Source organism: Neofelis nebulosa, chromosome 1, assembly GCF_028018385.1.
Source record: "Neofelis nebulosa isolate mNeoNeb1 chromosome 1, mNeoNeb1.pri, whole genome shotgun sequence".
NCBI lineage: Eukaryota > Metazoa > Chordata > Mammalia > Carnivora > Felidae > Neofelis > Neofelis nebulosa.
Window position 1 is genome coordinate 78,021,938 of NC_080782.1, and position 20,574 is coordinate 78,042,511.

At 37.8% G+C, this 20,574-nt stretch overlaps 1 protein-coding gene across 1 annotated transcript in view; it reads left to right on the forward strand.

Moving 5' to 3' along the window:
* The first annotated feature begins 1,010 nt into the window (after positions 1–1,010).
* ST8SIA4 (ST8 alpha-N-acetyl-neuraminide alpha-2,8-sialyltransferase 4) overlaps positions 1,011–20,574 on the forward strand; it is a 101,335-nt gene continuing 81,771 nt past the window's right edge. The window contains 5 exon segments of the mRNA XM_058726218.1: positions 1,011–1,183; positions 1,185–1,277; positions 1,279–1,469; positions 8,082–8,213; positions 18,248–18,505. Of these exon segments, the coding sequence (XP_058582201.1) occupies positions 1,070–1,183; positions 1,185–1,277; positions 1,279–1,469; positions 8,082–8,213; positions 18,248–18,505 (788 nt within the window). The 5' untranslated portion in view covers positions 1,011–1,069.

Below are 20,574 nucleotides of genomic sequence, written 5' to 3' on the forward strand. Positions count from 1 at the left end.
ACAGTAGGAGGGAGGAGAGAGTGTAAATCAGAGGCTAAACACACATCACTGAAATTTTTGAGGAAGAACGTGCCCTTCCTTCTTTCCTTTCTTCCTATCCTCCTACCTTTCCCCCTTCTTTCTCCTATGTCTGGGTGTACTTGCATTTAAAGGATGTCCTTGGTGGCTGCTTTTTCGCAAAATTCTGTTTCTCCGCAGTGAAGTTTAAGGCGGATTGGAGTTTCCTTGACTCCTGCGTGAGGAGTTTCCAAATGGCAGTGAAAAAGCGTCACATAAATATCCATAAAGCGCCTAATGACACTTCTGTCATCTGTTTCCTTCAAGATCCTAAATCGGGGTGGTCATCCACCACCCACCCTGAGTGGGCGATCGGCTAATTGGTTCATGTGTGTATGGGTACTTTCCAGATCGAGCTGTGCACCGAATACTAAACGTCCTCCTCCTCCTTCCCCCTCCCTTCCTCGATTCACTCTTCTCGGGAGGGCGTGTGTATGCGCGTTCGCGTGTGTGTGTCCGCGTGTGTATGTTTAGGAAAGGCTCTTGGATGAAGCTACCCCCTTGCAACCCACTCCCCCCCCGCCCTGCTCAGGACGAAGCATCTCTCAAGCAAGATGCGTCTCTAATCTGTCCCTGGCTGAGGTGTCCTCTCCCCGCTGATAAGGACAGACTATCTCTGCGCTTGTCCAGGGAGCTGATACGTAGGTTTCCCAGGAGGGCAACCTGACTTCCTTCTGGCACGCTGCGTTCTCCCCGGGTTGTGTGACTTGCTATTGCTTGCGTGCGCGGGTGTGTGTGTGTGTGTGTGTGTGTGTGTGTGTGTGTGTGTGTGTGTGGTGTGTGTGTGTGTGTGTGTGTACACGGCTGCGAGCTTGTGAGCTTCCTCTCCCGGCACTGTGCAGGCAGCGCCGGCGACGTTACTCTCCAAGCAGCCGACAGCAACGCGAGGCAACCGCAGCCTCCGCCCCCTCAGTCTGGTGATTGGCTGGTTTTGCTCATCATTTCCCTGCTAGGAAAAGGGAAGGGCCAGTGACGCCCCCGAACCCAGCTGCAGAAGCGGCCGCCACCTCCGATGCACAAGGTGTCTCATCTGAGAAGAAACCTGAGCCCCAGGGAGGAGGCGCGGAGCGACCGGGGCAGGGCTGGCGCGAACCAGGAGGCAGAGCGCTGGGCAGCGCTCAAGGACCAGAGGGAGCTCGGCCGCGGAGGACCCTTGCGACCTGCTCCTGAGATCCCGGCTCCACACTCTCCTCGAATTTTACAGATTTCCCCCGGCGACTGTATCTCCCCAAAACGGAGCCTTTATCCCAAGAGAAGGTGAGGGAGCTGGGGCAACCAGGACTTTCCCGGGCACCCAAGATGCGCTCCATTAGGAAGAGGTGGACGATCTGCACGATAAGTCTGCTCCTGATCTTTTATAAGACAAAAGAAATAGCAAGAACTGAGGAGCACCAGGAGACGCAACTCATCGGGTAAATGCAAAGCTTCATTTCAGGATGTAACAATAATAATAATAATAATGATAATAATAATAATAAAGTCAAGCCATAAATGAAATGTGAATATAGACGGGAGAGTGAGGGTTGGGAGAGTGTGTGTGTTCATAATGAGCTTTTGTGCGTTTAGTCTCATGAATTAAATAACAAAGGCTGTTGTTGAGGTGTGTGTGCTTCTCCCCGGCGTGCTCTCAGTAGGAGTTCAACTTGCCCTGTGTGGTGATGGTGGCAGTTGTGTTCGCGCCGGGGCTCGCACGCCCAAGAAGTCACTGCAGAAGTGTCAACAAAGAACGTGTGCCTTTGTCCTTTTAATCCCTGGGCAGAACTCAGGAGAGGTGTCTTTATTTCCCATGTGGCTGTCCTTCTTTTTCTGCCCATCACTCTAAGGAGATACTGGAGAGAGCCTGGCTTCCTCAAAGACTGAAGTTAAAGCCCAGAGAGCAGGAGATGTGTCTCCACTGATTCTTTACTCTTCTTTTCGTTGGGTAGATCTGTGTATCGTTTGAATTAGAAACTCCAGTACAACCAAGAATTCTTCCCTATTTGCTCTTCTGTGGCAAAACGCATGGGCGTCATGGTTACAGTTTTAGCAACTGGGTACTGTAGATTCTCACAGACTATATTTCTGCTATTTCTTTAGTTTGTCTAAATGAGTTCAGAAGCTTCCCCCACCCCAGTAAGTTCTCTAAATATCACACTTCCTTCCTCCCTTCCCCTGGCTTCTGTTTCTTTGAAGTTTACCCAGGAGGTGGCTGCAACTTTGTGTTGCTTACATATCTTGGAAGCGTTTTCTGAGGATGTGACCCTGGTTGTCAACTCTGTTCAAAGTCCTGTTTCGGAAATCCTCCCTTATCCGGAGGCGTCCGCTATCGGAAACTCCACGCTGGCAGAGATGCCAGCCTGATTTTTATGTTCCCTGACAGTTATTAAAACGAAGAGTCTTTGCGTGTGTGTGCGCGCGCGTGTGTGTGTGTGTGTGGGGGGGGGGACTGCTAAAAGGTGCACGCACGCGCGCGCGTACACACACACGCACACACACACACACACACAAACTTCATGCACTCCATTTAATATTCCTGCTCCTCCCTAAGTAATGAGTGTTTAAGTGAGCAAGATGCAGGCTTATACTTACAGAAAGAATCTTCTGTTCCATCGGAAACTAAGATAGCAGAAGTACAGTCGAAAGGGACTGGAAGGGAATGAGAAAGCTGACGGGCTGGATGGTCCTTATGCATCACAAATCTGTAAAAGGTCTATTCTGGGGAAGAGAAGAAAAGCCTAACTATATGAGGTCGTTTACATAGGGAGTGGGTGGGTTGAAAACGCCGCCTAGCTCAATTGTCAGGAAAGCAGGACTTTGGGCGGGGACGTGGGCATCTCGGGCAGACTTGTGCTTCCCAGGCAGACAAAGGGGTCTTAGGGAAGGTGATAAACGGCGCGCGGGGGAGAGGTGGAGAGGCGGAGGCTGGGCGTCGGGGGGTCGAGGCTCTTTGTTCCCTTCCGGGCTGGTGGGCTCCGAACAGACGCGTGAGCCCAGACAAAGCCGCCAAGCCTCGCCAGGACTCTGAGGGTTCAGGCCCTCGGCTCGCTGACGAGCAGGAGGGGGAGGACGCGTGAGGCGAGAAGAGGCGCCCCGTGCTGCCCAGGCGCCCTCTCCGGGCCTCCCTAAATCGCCGCCAGAATGGGGAAGCGCACCCCGAGTCCCGCCGAGGGAAATGACCGACCTGGGACACTCCACATTTCCCGGGCAGCATTCCTCCTTGGCCCTTTCCTGGGCGCCGCCGGCCAGTGGGCACCGCACAGGACGCCGACGAGGGGCAGGGGGCGCAGGTAGGGGCGCCGCGCTTGGGCTAGCCCGGCTGGGTTTCGCGGGCCCCCTCTTGGGGCGGAGCTGCGGTCGTTCCCCTGCTGCTCCGAGAAAGCGTGAGGCGAGCGCGTGAGTTAATCAAACAGGAAGCGAGGTGCGCACCGGTATTCTCCCCTCCTCCGCGAGAGCTGCAGCGGGGGTGCAAGAATGAGTGGGAGGCAGGGGAAAGCCTTTAATGCAGGAAGCCGGTCTCCTCTTGGAAAAAAAAAAAAAATCACTTTTACGGCTCAGTCGGCAACCGGACTCCTCCTCCTTAATTAAAACCCGCAATTACGGCGGTGCGGGGGCAGGGCCGAGAGGCGGGCGCCGGCGCCGCGCCTGCACTCGTGCCCTGCAGCGCCCCGGCCGCGGCGGCCGCTGCCCTGACGCCCTAGAGTTGGCGCTGCCGGGAGAATGCGGGCACAGCCAGTCCCGCTGAGCGCTCTTGCCCTTCTCCGTCAAGATGAAACGTTCGGTGGAAAAGCTTGTGATAACTAGCTCATGATTTCGTTTTAACTTCCCAACAGTGCTTCTAGTGGAGGAGTTGACTCACCCAACGATCTAATGATCTCTGTGACTCTATTTCTAACCTAAGCCACTTACAGGGTCTATTTTTAAGATGAGTGAACTAGAGTGGAGATTTAGCCCAGAGCCCCGACTGATATTCAAAAGTCAGGTTAACGGGCAGTCTGCCCTTTGGGAGGCACTGCGTGACTTTGAGAGTGGGCAGTACATTCAATTAAGGGCCTTTCGTAATCCTTGTACCTTAGGGAACCACCCCTCACCACCAAGAAAACACCCTCCTATTTAGCTTCCCTGCCACCATTTGCAATAGGCAGACCTTTTCTTTATTACACGCCCCCTTCTCTTACCTGGAGGTCCCATCTGGAGTCAGCGCAGCGTTGTTCTTACATACAACATTGAGCGGTCATTCCATGCAGCAGGAAAGAGAACACCAGCACAACTTTCCTGCCTACGATCCACATTCTCATATCCCCAGAGGAATACTAGAAGCATGGATTTTGTAAGGAATTCTTTGAGAATAGGTCAAGTAATTATTGGAAATTTAACCTTTCATGCAAACAAAACATATCAATTGCCTGGTATGATGACTAGTTAGTAAAGTTTAACTCAAAAGGCATGGGGCTATAAAGTGGTTTATTCTTGACGGACATTTTTTTTTTAAATGGGAAAAATGGCACTTACTTCACAATTGGCCCATGATTTCACTTGCTTTCTGTCATTTGGAGGTATAATTGGAAATGTGTTAACTTAAGGGTCCTACAGGTAAAAACATGTGGGTGTGCTCATTTAATAAGATAATGTATTTGAAAGAGTGGCATACACTTTAATATCATACAAATACTTGTTTTGATTGTGACTTCTTAAAATTTCCACATACTGTGTTCCTAGTTGACCGCAAATGACACTAACTTAATTTTCTTATCATCTAGAGATTTCCTTTTGGCCCATGTATGTTAGACTGTCTCACTAAATGATCACCCACCCATATTAATAATGAAACATGATACTATTGACAGTGGAAATAAGCATTCATAGAATATTTACCATTGTCAGCAAAGTTGGTTCCAGTTAGTTCTAGGGTAGAACACACTAATAAATCAAGAAACCCAGAATCTGCACTTTACGTGCTTTATTTGGAATTCTACTAAAACCTTAAGCAGTAGGTAAGGTAGTACATCTCATCTTTATTTTTAGTTGTTTGATACTTAGGGAATGAAAACACAAAATTGCCTGCTGTTTTTATTCAGGCTTACTTTTGTGTAAGTTCTTTTCTTTTGAATGACTTTTATAATTTTGTATTAAGGAGGAAATTTAACCTAATCTGTGGGGAGCACATTTACTCCAAAGCCAAGTTATGAGGACTTTTCAGTAGGGTTGAATGAAGGTCTTTTGGGACCTAATCTCAAAAAACAAAAAAATTAATCATATTTGTCATATACTGCAGAGTTAATAGAATAAGTTGTAGGGATGCCTGGCAACTCATATTTTGAAGAGAAAAATATTTGTAAAAACTGGTGACATAACTAATGATCAGTTTCCATTACTACTTTCATATAGACGATCTTGTAAGTAGGTTTTTCTTAGCTCAATATAAGCAGCAATACTTTATAATATCTGTTGCTTTATGCTGCATTATTTCCTTAATGTGTTTTGTGATTTTTCTCTTTAGAGGTATATGTTGAATCTTCCTGAACATAGCCCTATGCAAAAGATATTTTCAGTTTGCTGTTTAGTAATCATGTTTGATCTGGAATGAAACACTAGTAGAGGGTAGCAACATCCTTCATGCCTTGCATTGAAGGAAAAGCCTTTTTAAGACAGAATACTACCAAGGTCACAAATGAAACATCCCTTGGGGCCCATCTAACTTTGTACAAAGAGATTTGCTCCAGAGCCTCAGATTGCACTAAGCCTAGGCTTCTTACACAGAAATTCCATCGACCTCAAGAAGTGGGACTGGTTGTAGCTATTTTCATTTAAAGTTCTTTCCAGGAATAAAGCTGAATTTTGGCTTATCACCAGTTCAATGAAAACTATTCAAAGAGCAGAGCAATGTGGTTGTATTTCATTAGTATAAAACTGATTTAAACTTTTAAATTACTTTTTTTAATCCTACAGGTTCTGAAAAAGACTCCATACAACTAGGTACATCACAGCAATTATTTTGCCATGCAAAATGTACCTTTAGCTACATGTCAATGAAACAATCTTCCACAGATATTTAAAAATGCCTAACCATTTATATATTTTTACTTCTCCTATGAAGGTTTATCGGGGGTAAAAACAATTGTTATAATTATAGCAATCTCTGGTTAGAAAAAGATGATATTAACAAGCCAGTTAATGAGAGAAAGAGTGGCAAAAAATCCCTAGCCTTAAAAATGGTGAGAGTTTGTGCCCATATTCTTGAAAGTATACTTCCTAAAGTATGAAGGTTAACTTCTGTATATATCCATATTCTCATTCAAATAAGGTTATTATCGTTAAACATATAACATAAAAATTGACTTCTGGGCCTTTGAGTAGTAAATTGCACCCCATGTTTCCTAGCATCTTTTTAAATATTTTTAAAGTTTATTTATTTATTTTGAGAGAGACAGAGAGCAAGAGGGGGAGAGGCAAAGACAGAGAATCCCAAGCAGCTCCACACCATCAGCACAGAGCCCAATGCGGACTTAATCCCACGAACTGTGAGATCATGACCTGAGCCAAAACCAAGACTCAGATGCTTAACCAGCTAAGCCACCCAGTCACCCCTATTTCCTAGTATCTTAAATGACCTCTATAAAATGATTATTGTTAGCTAAGAATAGGCATGCAAGTGCATCATTTTCATCAGCAGCATAGTTTAAAATATTGATTTTTATAGAATTCTAAATTTCACAGGGAGTAGATGCATGTGATACTTTGAGTTACTTCAGACTGGAACTACATGTTTAAAAAAGAATGCAAACCAAAATACCAAACTATAAGCCTCTAATTACAGAATTCATCTAACAGCTGTTACACAGGCAATGTTTCCATTGATAGTGGGAGAGGATTGCCTGCTAATAAATACAGATTTACACTTTTTGACTGAACAAATAATCGCCTAACTTTTTAACTATATTTTTGAGATTTAAACAAAAGTAAAAGGTAACATGTAAAGAAATGAATGCAGATACTGAAAGGGCTATACAATAAACAGGTAGGATTTTGTTTCTCTGAGTCTCAGTTTATAGCTGCTATAAAGTGCCATGAAAATAGTCTTTTGAACAATAAACTGATTCTGTTTTAACTGTTCTAATGACACAAATACTTTCACGGGTATCTGTCACTATCAGCACTACCACCAGCACCTACCGTGCCACATTATGTACTTGCCTGACAATATTGACCGAAATGGGTAGCCCAGTTGTTTTGTGTGTGTGTGTGTGTGTGTGTGTGTGTGTGTGTACATGTGTGTATAATGTAATAGAAAGTACCAGTAAAAATGGCTAGTGAATAAGTTTTCTTTCTCCTTATTATAATCCCTGTCTCCCTACCACCAACAATTATCAGGAAAGTGTCTCATTGTTGAGATGATTTGAGACTCAATGTAATTTTAGAAATTAGCACGTCAATAATGCTTTATAAGTTACTTTCACATACAGACTCCCACTGTCACAAATTCATTGCATATTAGATAATGTTATTGCAATTTTCAAGATCAAGCAAGGCCGCTGTGGCCTAGAAAGAGAATATTGTCCAAGGACATATAGGCTAGCAAGTGAAAGAATCACCAACATGTCCAGATCACCTGGTATTCCAAGGTCTTCTTACCCCCCAAAAAATTTCTTTCCATTGTGTCTGTATGCCTTCTGTGGAAACAAAATTACAATCTTGAGAGTCACAATTATACAGATGCAGGAGAATTGGCCAAACTTCCTGTTTCTATTGTCTAAACACAACAGGGAGGGGTGACAGAGTTTGAAACGAATTTTTTTTTCTTTAAACACCACAAAAGACTTTATAGGCAAACTGTTTTTATTTCAAAAAGAATAAGTGTAAATGATTACCCTGATAAAGTCATATTCTCTTAATTCTTGTAGTACCATTCAGCAATGTCATATTTCTAACATGTAGAAAAAAGTTGTATCGACAATTTGTTACCAGTAATCTAAGTCAAATTATGTATTATGCTGCTTAGATAAAATGTTTCTTACTTTCACATAACTGGCATTTTTGTTTTGTTTCAGAGATGGTGAACTGTGTTTGAGTCGATCACTTGTCAATAGTTCTGATAAAATCATTCGAAAGGCTGGCTCTTCAATCTTCCAGCACTCTGTAGAAGGTTGGAAAATCAATTCCTCTTTGGTGCTGGAAATAAGGTGGGTTTCTTTAATAAGCCATAATAAATTTCACATCATGTTCTTGAATACATTGGGCTTGGCAAACTTATATTGAATGCTTGATTTATAGTTTAAGTATGAATACTTTAATAAAAGAGTGAACCAGCTCTACTTAATGTTGATCAATGAAGGATATGAAGCCATAAAACTGAAATCATTATGCAGTCAGAAATTTAAGGATGAATGTGTGAGTTTTGAATATACTGTCTCTATTTTAATGGAATAAAATATTCAACAGAATACTAATATTTAATAGGCTTTTCTTTTTTTTATTCTATTAGTCAGGGTGGACATATATTTTGAAACCTACCTTTAACTTCCTTATAAGTTTTTCCCTATCTTGTGTTTTTGCACACTGGATGAAAGGACAGCCTATTCAATTCCTATTTTGCTGACTATTATAAGTAAATTTGCTTTACCCTATGAATAGATATTTCTATGTGAGCCCCTGTAATAAGAGTCTCAATGATTATATCCTAAATTGGCAAAATTCAGAAAGTACATTTTCTTTTTTTTTTTTTCAACGTTTTTTATTTATTTTTGGGACAGAGAGAGACAGAGCATGAACGGGGGAGGGGCAGAGAGAGAGGGAGACACAGAATCGGAAACCGGCTCCAGGCTCCGAGCCATCAGCCCAGAGCCTGACGCGGGGCTCGAACTCACGGACCGCGAGATCGTGACCTGGCTGAAGTCGGACGCTTAACCGACTGCGCCACCCAGGCGCCCCAGAAAGTACATTTTCTAGAGTACTGGTTTATTCTTTACTTTTTATTCTTTATAAGATTTTGGCATTTTACCTGAAACAAGCTCATGAAATCAATCTCAGTGCCTGCATATATCTATTATATCTTATTTTCTTCTAGTATAATCCTATAACTAATAAGAAGTTTAGGGCCAGACCTTCCTAAGCATGGAGGAAGCAAGCAGATCATGTGTCTTTACACCTACATAGCTATATTGGTTGGTATGTTTAAATCAGAGCATTTCAGTAAATCAAACTCGTTTTAAAAGTTTCAAAGAAATATCCTTTACATGATAAAATAATTGCATTTTTATATTGGCAAAATGCTAATTATTCAATGATTGGATATTCCTGCACAGATTTTGTAAGACTAGGTTAGTGGTTAAGAGGATAAGCCATTGATCTGTTTGTTGGGTTTCTATCTACTTGCTTCTTGGATCATACCAACATATAATATAGATTATGACCAACTTGAAGGAAGAGTCTACTACACTCATCTGTAGAGTATGCATAACAATTCTTAAAATGAGTTGTAGCAAAGACACTACATGTTGAAATATACTTGGAAGATTGTCTGGAAATTTCTTTAAAAGATGGGTGCCAGGGAAATGTAGGAATCATTAGACTACTTTGCTTGAAGCTTTGGAAGTATAAGGAGAGGGAAACAGAAATGAAATCATGGCAATATCAAATAGTGTATGCTTGGTTGCTTTTAGTTTAGGGGAAGTTTTGTATATTTGTGGGCAGATAATAAGAATGAGGAGATGAGTAGAATCTGATGACAGTTTATAAGTTGGTGTCTTCTGGGTAGAATATGGTCAGCAAGCAAGATTTATTTCAACTGTATAAATAAAAACCCTCAAAACCAATATTAAAATTAGGAGATTCCTTATAAAAGCACAGATTTTCATACACTCTTGAGAAAAGGAAAAATTGGATGACTGGGCCTGTATTCCTCCTGAGAACTAGTTTCTGAGGCCGACTGTAGCCATGATCTCTGCAGTTCAACATTTTTACACCTGGGGTTCATTTCTTTATTGGTACATATCTAGTATCTTCCTCACTATCTCACACTCCTATACACACATTTAAATTAAAAACCCTGAAAAGGATAATTATATGAGGAAAAAGCAACAGAATATGGGACTACATAGGGTCATAAATACAGGTGTGTTTTAGTTTAGAACAGAATAAGGATTACTACTTCTTGGAAGTAGATTGGGAAAACAGAAATATGGGTGATTTAAAAAGGAAATATTTAATCTATAGGTGTCCCAAAAAGAACTCTCAAACTGAAAGATTGGGCAAGAAGGGGGCCAATTAGGTAAGGATATACAGATCAAGTAAAGAAAAGTAGTGGAGGGGCGCCTGGGTGGCTTGGTCGGTTGGGCGTCCGACTTCAGCTCAGGTCATGATCTCGCGGTCCGTGAGTTCGAGCCCCGCGTCGGGGTCTGTGCTGACAGCTCAGAGCCTGGAGCCTGTTTCAGATTCTGTGTCTCCCTCTCGCTCTGCCCCTCCCCTGTTCATGCTCTGTCTCTCTCTGTCTCAAAAATAAATAAACGTTAAAAAAAAAATTAAAAAAAAAAGAAAAGAAAAGTAGTGGAAGAAAGTAAAGTAAAATAAGAAACTTTAATGTATCTAAGTATGTAAATAACATATCAGATAAGGTAAAGTCTAATAAGTAAATTCAATAAGTAATTAGCAATAGTTTAATTAATATACGTGGCCATGCCTTTCTAGTATCTATACAAAAATGAATACTATAGATTCCCATGAGGATAAAGAGATACATTTTGCCATTTTTAAGATATTCAAACTAAGGGTATTAACCATAAATTGAGTGAAGAAATTCATTATTATAATTTTACAGTTTAATGAAGATTGTGTTCATATCTTTGAAGGCGATTAATCTGTTTTCAGTTATAACAGATGATAATATGTATGAAATGTTAGTACTCTTTTCATATGATTCTCCGTAACAGATAAAGAAGTAAACAATAAAACATTGAGCAAATATTGAATAATACATACAAAGTTGTCACTTCCTTACAAGGAAATAATCTGTAAAACCATTATTGTACAACATGCAAACAGTTCATAAAAATTAAAATTGACTATAGTAGCAGTAACTAGTGAGTATTAATCAATTTGACACCTGTAATAAAAAATTCAGACTATGAAAATGTCTGGTTGTTAGCGGAGTTTTTGTTTTTCTTAAGTTGTACAAGAAACTAACCATAAACTATTTTGGATTATTAAATTTCTTTATTTCTTCCCTGCATGTATAACATTTATGAAGAACCATATTACTTGGTGTCTGTGAGTGGGTATGGACATATTTTACAAGTGTTTTTAAAATTCTACTTTGAAGTTTTGATTAGGATATTACAACTAATCATTTTTGATCTTACATGATTAAACCATGCTTACAAATCTTTCTAACTTTAAAAATCTCATTACATTTATAATGCTCTTGTGACATTCCTAATAAATTATTTATCTATTTGCATTAACATGTGAAGCAGTCACTAAAGATAAATTGTTTTTCCCTACATTAGTAGACATGATTTTCTTTCTTATTACTAATTTTTCCAGCTATATATATATATATATATTCTGCTACTTTCATAAGCACATTAAGAATTGATTTATATATGTTCATCAAACAACTGTACCTCTGGGGAGTTTTCTAAGAGAGATGGCTCCACCTTCATTGTACTTTGAAAATTCATCAGTATTTAGAAGAGTTTATACATTCCACAGCTAATTTCACAATTAAAATAATTACTTTGGTTAAGGACTTGATTTCATTGGTAGTTGTTTGTTCTTTGTTAGTGTAAGCCAAGAAATGATACATTTAAGATACATCAGGTGTTTGTGAGTAAATCCATAAACATTGTACTGAGAGATTATTTGATCATGTCCGACACTGATGACTTGACCTTTTTTTACATCTTTGGGTTGTTTTTTTTCCCCTCATTTTTCATAGGTTGAATAGAAACCTAAAGAATTACAATACCAAATGTGGACATATAGAGAGGTACAAGGTCAGCAACTTATCGGGAAAGATTAAAAACATCATGATTAGTTTGAAATAATATTTTCAACTCTTAGCATTGTCAGACATCAAGGTTTTTAAAAAGGTCAAGCTTGCAGGTTAACTAAACATAATTGCACATTTATATATGCTTACCTATCAAAAATAATTCACTGTTTCATGCATTCATTTACTTTAGAGCAAAGTCCACATAAAATTCTTCTACATACTTTGTTCAGTAAGTAACCAGAGGAGCACATTTTGGGTCACACAGCTTGTTTGTTGCTCAAACTTCAAAGCTAGTTCTGTCCAACTGGTACCAGATCTCTTATTATTAAAACAATTTGTGGGGGGGGGGGGAACTCTATTTTCATACTAAAAATGTAGTCTTTATGGAATACACATAGTGGAGGGTTCTTTTGCTCCAAAATAATAAAATATATTATTCATTCATATTGCTAAATGCTGTGCCAAATAATCAAATGACCATCTGAGGTGTAAATTAAGCTAAAAAAATGCTTTTCTTCAAGCATTTTGAGACAATTTTGCCTGGCTCTGGAGGATTTTTCTTTGATGCTAGAATATCTTTCTGTATCAGTTGGGACCCTAAGCTCAGAAGTCCTATAACAAGCTAATTATGTTCTTTCAGTGCTTTGAAAAACATTGCCTTGTGAAAATAATCTTTGAGACAAAAATTTGTGTGTTCTCTCTGCATTTTTGTAGGCATAATGAAACACTTAGCATTTCTTAACCTTTTAATTTTTTTAATAAACCACATTAGTAACAATTGATTCAATTCAGTGATTTTTGGTTAAAGTCAAAAGTTTACAAAAACTGATTCTTTTTATAACCTAATTTGCTTCTCAACTTGTGATGCGTTCCAGCTGTAAGATTCGTCTTAACAATAATCTCTGATGGAGTCAACAGTGTCATTTAGATTAAATTTTAGTTGCCACAGCACGTATGCTTGTTGTTGACAAGAAACCTACAGAGAAGAAAGAGTGGCACCTGGTGATAGGTTAGCTATATTTAACATTACACAAGTGAAAACAATGTTTAGTAAATTAACTCTCTGGAACTCTGCAGCTGCTATTTCAAGTGATGTGTGTTGTTGAAAGGGAAGTTCTAGTTGAAAATTCAGTTGAAAAGTTTCTGTATAGAATCTATTCCTGTCAGTTTAACAGTCTCAACCAGCCTTTCAGTTTAAACCAGGATTGCCTAACAAAACATAATCTTTATGACTAAGATTTTTAGTCTCACTGAAAGTGAAACATATTTTCAGACTCCTTCAGTTATCTTTATCATCAAAACAGTTACTGAATTTAGGTTTTTGCTTCAAAAGTTACATTATGGTCACAAAACGACAGTTGAAGACCTGTCAGGAATCTTTTCTGTTGTTGCTCTATTCAGTCACATGCAGAAAACATGACCCCTTGTTTTAAGTATCTGGGAATAACTTGACTGCATATTAAGAAAAAGTATTAGGAATAATTTGTCTCTCTCCTGCTGAAATCATTTTGTTGAATCTGCTGTTTTTATGCATGTCAATTATCTGAGCAAAAGCATATATGTTCTTGGTGATAAAGTGTTGTTTCAGTTCAGCATAAGAATTTTTCATGCTTCCAATGGCATTTAGTTAATTATACTTAGGCATTAGTTTTTTTCTTTTTTTTCAGAGATTTACAGTCTGAATAACAACTAGATTTAGCAAATCTACAGAAGTTTTTATAGTCCATTACATCTATAATCTAAAAAAAAAAATGCCTATAGCGTGCTAGGGAGAAAAACATAACCTTTCCATACTGTTTGCAAAAAAAAAAAAAAAAAAAGAAGAAGTTATTAAGCATTGAAGTCACGATATTATTCACTCATAATAATTATTTTCAATTTTTCTTGGATCCTACACCAGGATTCTGAGCTAAAATAATGTTCCATGCATAGATGTAAGCCCTAAAATAGAAAAGTTTAGTTCAATATTAGAAAAAGGACATACTGCAGACATTCAAGGTTTCCTTTCCCCCTTTTCCCAGTTTAAAAAAAGCAAATAAGGACACCTGGGTGGCTCAGTCGTTTACCTCCCACTCTTGATTTCGGGTTGGTTCATGATCTCATGGTTAGTGAGTTCGATCCCCACATTGGCCTCTGTGCTGTTAGCACGGAGACTGGTTGGGATTCTGTCTTCCCTCTCTCTCTCTCTCTGTGCCTTGTGTGCATGCTCTGTCTCTCTCTTTCAAAATAAATAAGTAAACATGGGGCGCCTGGGTAACTCAGTCTGTTAAGTGTTGTACTTTGGCTCACTCAGATTGTACTTTGGCTCAGGTCACATCTCACAATTCATGGTTTTCAGCCTCCGTGTCAGGGTCTGTACTGACAGTGCAGAGCCTGCTTCAGATTCTCTCTCTGCCCCTCACTTCCTTCCTCTCCCTCTCTGTCTCTCAAAAATAAATAAACATTAAGAAAAAGAAAATAAATAAGTAAACATTAAAAAAATAAAATGAATAAAAAGACAAATACTATACTAACAAAATAAACAATTGTTCAGCCTATACAAGAGCATTGGAAGAACACATAGGATTATCTGCATTTAATAATTATGTCATGTATCTCAAGTGTTAGACAATGTGTTATATTTTGAAATTTCTCTGAACTCTTATTATTCGTTTTTAATATCAATTTTCCCTAAAAGTGAACAAATTAAAGATGTTCTATTATACTGAGGAATGTAAAAGACCTGTGTTTAAAATATTTTGCAGTGCTCGGGGTTGGGCTGGCTGGAAACGCGTATTGAGCTTTTCTGTGTATGTAGCAAACTGTGTCCAAATACAGTAGCTTTGTGCCCTGAAAAAAAAAATAAAGAATAAAACATTTTGCTGCGAAGTCTCTATAACACAGCAACGGTGCTGTTAATTGGAAAGTCCCCATCAGTTGACAAGAACGTAAGTGGTAACTTTTTCTTGAGTAAAGGGATTTTGCTTTTTGGATTTCCCAGTTAGTCTTCTTTCAAATCTTGTTCTCTGGTCTATTTACTTCACATTTGAAACACTTCACCACTTGTGAGTTACATCTTCACATATCTACAACATCCCCTTTAAATTATGTTCAAAGGAAAATGATAATCTAGTTTGGTGATTTGACCACATCCGTGCAGTTTTTATTTTAGAGCCAGCCTTGTCATTTTCACAGGAAATGAGAATTTTTTTTTTGAAATACAGGTGTCAGGCATTACTAAAACTTTTCTCTAAACAAACAAATGTCAGTAAGTATGTACAAAAGTTTCTATGGATTGCTGTTCTTGGTGATAGTTAACTTTTGTGAAGAATTATATGTTCTTAACATAATGAAAGACTTCTTAATTTTCTGTAATTCATATACCCTATAGTTGCTGATTTCACTAGCAATTGTCTTCACATATAATCTGTACTTAGTTAAGATGAACTGTTATGGTGCTTGATAGCATTTTTATTAATTTTTAAATTTCATTTATAGGGCATTTATAAAGGTTTTTCCTGTATAAATTCTAATTATGAACATGATATTCTGATTGGAGCAAAAATTCAAAAAATATTTTCTTTTCCAGAGAATTAATGGTTATATCCCTTGTGTATCAAACCTGGCCAAAGTTTTCAGTCAACTGGTTTTCTAATAAGACATTAAACTGGCACCTATTTAAAGCAAACCAAAGTAAAACAAAAAGGAAGATTTGAGTTAGTTATTTTTCATCCCTCCTTGCTATTCATGCTTCTGGCTTGTAAGTGTGATATGGAGAATTGCCCTTTTGGTTGAGTAGTGGGAGGAGGTCACATTGTGCTCAGTAATAAAATTTACAAATGTGTTAGAGCTTAAACCGTAACAGCACTAAAGGAAAACATGTCTGTCATATCTTAAATGTTACAATAATGGCATTGTTTTTAGCACTCTGAGAATACAAGCTTATAATAAGAGCACTTCAGTAAATTATATCCAACTTCCAATCTTGGAGAGAGTTTCTCAGATTGCTTCTGGCTGGTGTATGTTTGGTAGCTTGAGGATTGAGTGATCTCAGACGTCTGTAGGCAGGCTTATCATTTCTTTAGAAATAAAATTCCCTCAAAAACATGCTAGACTCCTGGGCCATTTCCTTATAGTTAATTCCTTGTATAAATAACCACACCCAGAGATTTCTTCTGAACAGTTCAGCCTCTGACTCTCCTCTAATTATTCTAGCTTCACCATCCTTTCCCTCAATTTCCCTCCCAAGTCATTTGAATCTATAAATTTGGTGGGAAGGCAATGACTCTTGCTCCTGGGATGGCTCTGATTTATAGTTGTGTCTTTTGATAATTGGGGTATTTGAAACATTTTGGAGGTCCCAATTACCAAACTCACACAGTTTACATACAGGTCATTGCCATTTCCATCTCAACTTGCCACTTGGCTGACTTTGTCTTAGTGCCTTCCTAAAAGGAGCAACCAACATAAAACAACATGAAACACTTTTTAACCATTTTTCCAAGAGCAACAGGCTTATTATATGTAGGATATAACTCCCAGGTTACTGCAGATAAGAGTTTTGATTATATCAAAAGCCAGCTATACCTTTATTTTTTTTATCGTCTAACTTAGGATATACATATTTGTTTATACAGCACCTTTGAATCTGTTATAAATTTCTTTATTTCGTATGGAATAGGCTAAGCTTCCATAATACAAAAGAGAAACCTTAAAATACAGTGGATCAAACAAGTTGAGATTTTATTTCTCTCTTGTATAGCCACGCACATGATCCACCCATATCCCATGTAAGAAAACTAACTCGCATGACCAAACCCATCTGCGCTTGGGTTTGTAAACTTGGAAATGTTTTAGCTGAGGATTCTTATGCCTGAGCAAAACTTAGAAAATTCAAATACTAAAAGCAAGATAGCAAGGAAGATCACTAAGGAACTATTAGCTATCTCTGCCATGCATAGTGAGTTATTTTATCTATCCATTTTTTTTCCTCTAATGTACCCATCTTTCTTCCTGGATTCTTGAAAGAAAACTTTCATACAGTGTAGTTTTAACCCTTCTACAAATAATTATAATATATACATGATTTGAGTTAATGTATAGTTTTATTGGGAAGTTTAATCCTTTTAATACAGTTAAGTAAGGTATAATTCCAAACCATTTTAAGTTATTTCTATTTACCTTAACTACAGAACACGAAACAAAACAATATGACTATAGAAAATTAACTAAAGCTAGCAGAATATGTAGTTAGGCAAAGTCAAGTCACAGCATTTTTGTTTTATTTAATAAAATTTTCTTTTTGGCCTTTTTCAAATTTTTATTTAAATTCTAGTTAACATATAGTGTAATATAGGTTTCAGGAGTAGAATTTAGTGATTTATCACTTACATGTAACACCCAGTACTCATCCCAACAAGTGGCCTCCTTAATACCCATCACCCATTTAGCCAATCCCCCACCTACCTTTATTCCAGCAACCCTCAGTTTGTTTTCTATAGTTAAAAAAGAGCCTCGTATGGTTTACCTCCCTCTTTTCTTGTTTCCATCCCCCCATGTTCATCTGTTTTGTTTCTTAAATTCCACATATGAGTGAAATCATACGGTATTTGTCTTTCTTTGACTGACTTGCTTTGCTTAGCATAATACACTGTAGCTCCAACCACACTGTTGCCAATGGCAAGATTTCATTCTTTTTGATGGCTGAGTAATATTCCATTGCATATAAGTGCCACATCTTCGTTATCCATTCATCAATTGAGGGACATTTGGGCTCTTTCCATAATTTGGCTATTGTTGATAATGCTGCTATAGACATTGGGGTACATGTGTCCCTTCAAATTAGTATTTTTGTATCCTTTAGGTAAAACCTAGTTGTGCAATTGCTGGATTATAGGGTAGTTGTATTTTTAACTTTCTGAGGAAACTCCCTTTTGTTTTCCAGAGTGCCTGCAGCAGAATAAATTATTTTTTCTATATCTTTTGATAGATGGGGACCTTTTTTCACTCTATAAATAGATGTGTATACTATATTTATTTGACAAATCATTGAGAATGTATGTGCAAATGACTTTTTAAGGACAAATTCAATTTCAATAGAATTCACTTATTTGGTTGTTTTAATTACCACCTGACAATTTAAGATTAGTAATTTACCAATTTATATTTTATTACCCGTTACTTTGTGCATATCACCAGTTCTCGGCTATGTTGTCATTAATGGAAGACTTTGTATTTCACATATAGGAAGAACATTCTTCGTTTCCTAGATGCAGAACGAGATGTCTCAGTGGTCAAGAGCAGTTTTAAGCCTGGTGATGTCATACACTATGTACTCGACAGGCGTCGGACACTAAATATTTCTCAGGATCTTCACAGCCTCCTACCTGAAGTGTCACCAATGAAAAATCGCAGATTTAAGACCTGTGCAGTTGTTGGAAATTCTGGCATTCTGCTCGATAGTGAATGTGGAAAGGAGATTGACAGTCACAACTTTGTAATAAGGTGAGCTTTCTTTTGTTCCTAAAGATTGTAATTTCTTCAAAGATGTTTTACTAAGGAACAGAAAACTGACAGAAGAGTGTAAGTCTAGTATCAATATTAAGGATTATTGAAAAATCAAACAAATATTTATGTATGCTTTGTTTTTCTGCATAGTTTCCAAATTTACATTTACCCTGGAAAATGAAGTTAAAATTATTGTGTCATTGAAAGAAAAGGCGATCTTATTGTAGCAGTGTCACACCAGCTTTTTTTTTGCCAGTTGACAATTTTATTAGATTTAATACACAGAAACTGACTTTTATTAATCATTTTCCTTGATATCAATTAATTAATGTTAATTAATTAATTCACTAATATAAATAATAGTTAATTATTGGTTAATTAGTCATTAATTTTATAATCCTTTTTATATATAAGAAATTATATTATTTATTCATAAAGATTATGAACATCTATGTAATGATGTAATAGATGTAAGCAATTTTACCCTTGTAATGACAATTATTTAGCAGATTCTAAGAACATAACAAGTTTATAAAGCAAATTTTCAAAAAGTACATAAGCGAGGTTACATTTGATATCTTTCAACAAATTGCCTTCATTGCAGTACTCTATATATTTGTGTATGTTAGTATGCTTTAGTTTTTGAGTTTTCTCACATAATTAAACATCCCTGTTTTTCACTGATGGTGAGCAGATGTTTGATGAGTCATGTGTTTGGTTAACCTTAGGTGAAACAAACAGCCATAGAAATGGGATTGTGATGACATCATAGGTACTGGTTTTTAATTTCCAGTTCATGCATCTGAACATATTTGTTGGCTTGTTTTAGTTGTTCAGAAAAAATTTTCTGAATGAATGAAGTATGTATGTTTAAATATGAAATAGCTCAATGTCAACATAGGAAAGCATACCAATTTGCTATGTTGAAAACCTAAAGTTATGCTGGAATTCAGCCTGTAAAAGTATAGATTTTGAAAGATAAAAGTATAGATATTTCTTTGAAATATAGCCTTAAAAATAAATATAATTATATAAGTATTAATCATAAATTGGCAGCAATGTTTTCATAAAGTAATAATGGCCATGAAAAATCATAATAGCACACTATCAGGTGAATACATTTCATAACAATGAATAGAACTACAAACATTTTACTTTATTATCTTACTTTTTCTCAATTGGATGCATGGTCAAAGATTGATTGGATTGAGGGGGAGAAAAAACTCTGTCAACATGTAGATATACAAAAATATATATATCCAAAGAGAGGTAAAAAAAAATTTAATAAGGGAAAGAAAAATTGGAAATTTAAATTGGGAAAGAAAAAGGGAAATTTAAATTGGAAGTGGAGGTAATGAGCTACAACCACTGAAGTCTGTGTGAAGTATGGTTGTGAAGAAGAAACTAAGGCTTCTAGAATTTCTAAAGAGACTGAAAATCAGAGGACAGGAATAATAAAGAAATAAAGATTTATAGCATAAGTGGAAATTGTTGCAATGTAAAGAGAAGAATTTTCAAGTTTGGTTAATACTGGAGGAATACAGGATCACCTGTGACTGAAATCCTTGTTCTTACATCCCTCTAAGCTTTAGCACTGGGATCTATATAACTTATTAGGTTCAGCCTCACCTTTGATTGAAATTAAGACTGTTGTCTTAACACCTCTGCCAGTTCATATAATTGCCACTTCTTTCTTATAGTGAAAACGATTGAGTGTTCTAGCAACTTTGAAGTCTATAGTACAGTATTGTTCACTATAACCATGGTGCTGTGCATTGTATCTCCAGAACTTTATTATCTCCTTGTTGCAAGTCACTTATTGGTTTTGAGCATTTGCAAATGGGGGAGTGATTTTAGGAACAGAACTTCATGAGGTTAATTATACTTTTTTGAGCTATGATTATTTTAATATTTATTTATTTATATATTTATTTTTGAGAGAGAGAGAGAGAGAGAGAGAGAGGCACAGGGAGAGAGAAAGAGCGAGAGCGAGAGGGGGGGAGAGAGAGAGAGAGAGAGAGAGAGAGAGAGAGAGAGAGAGAGAATGAATCTTAAGCAGTCTCCAC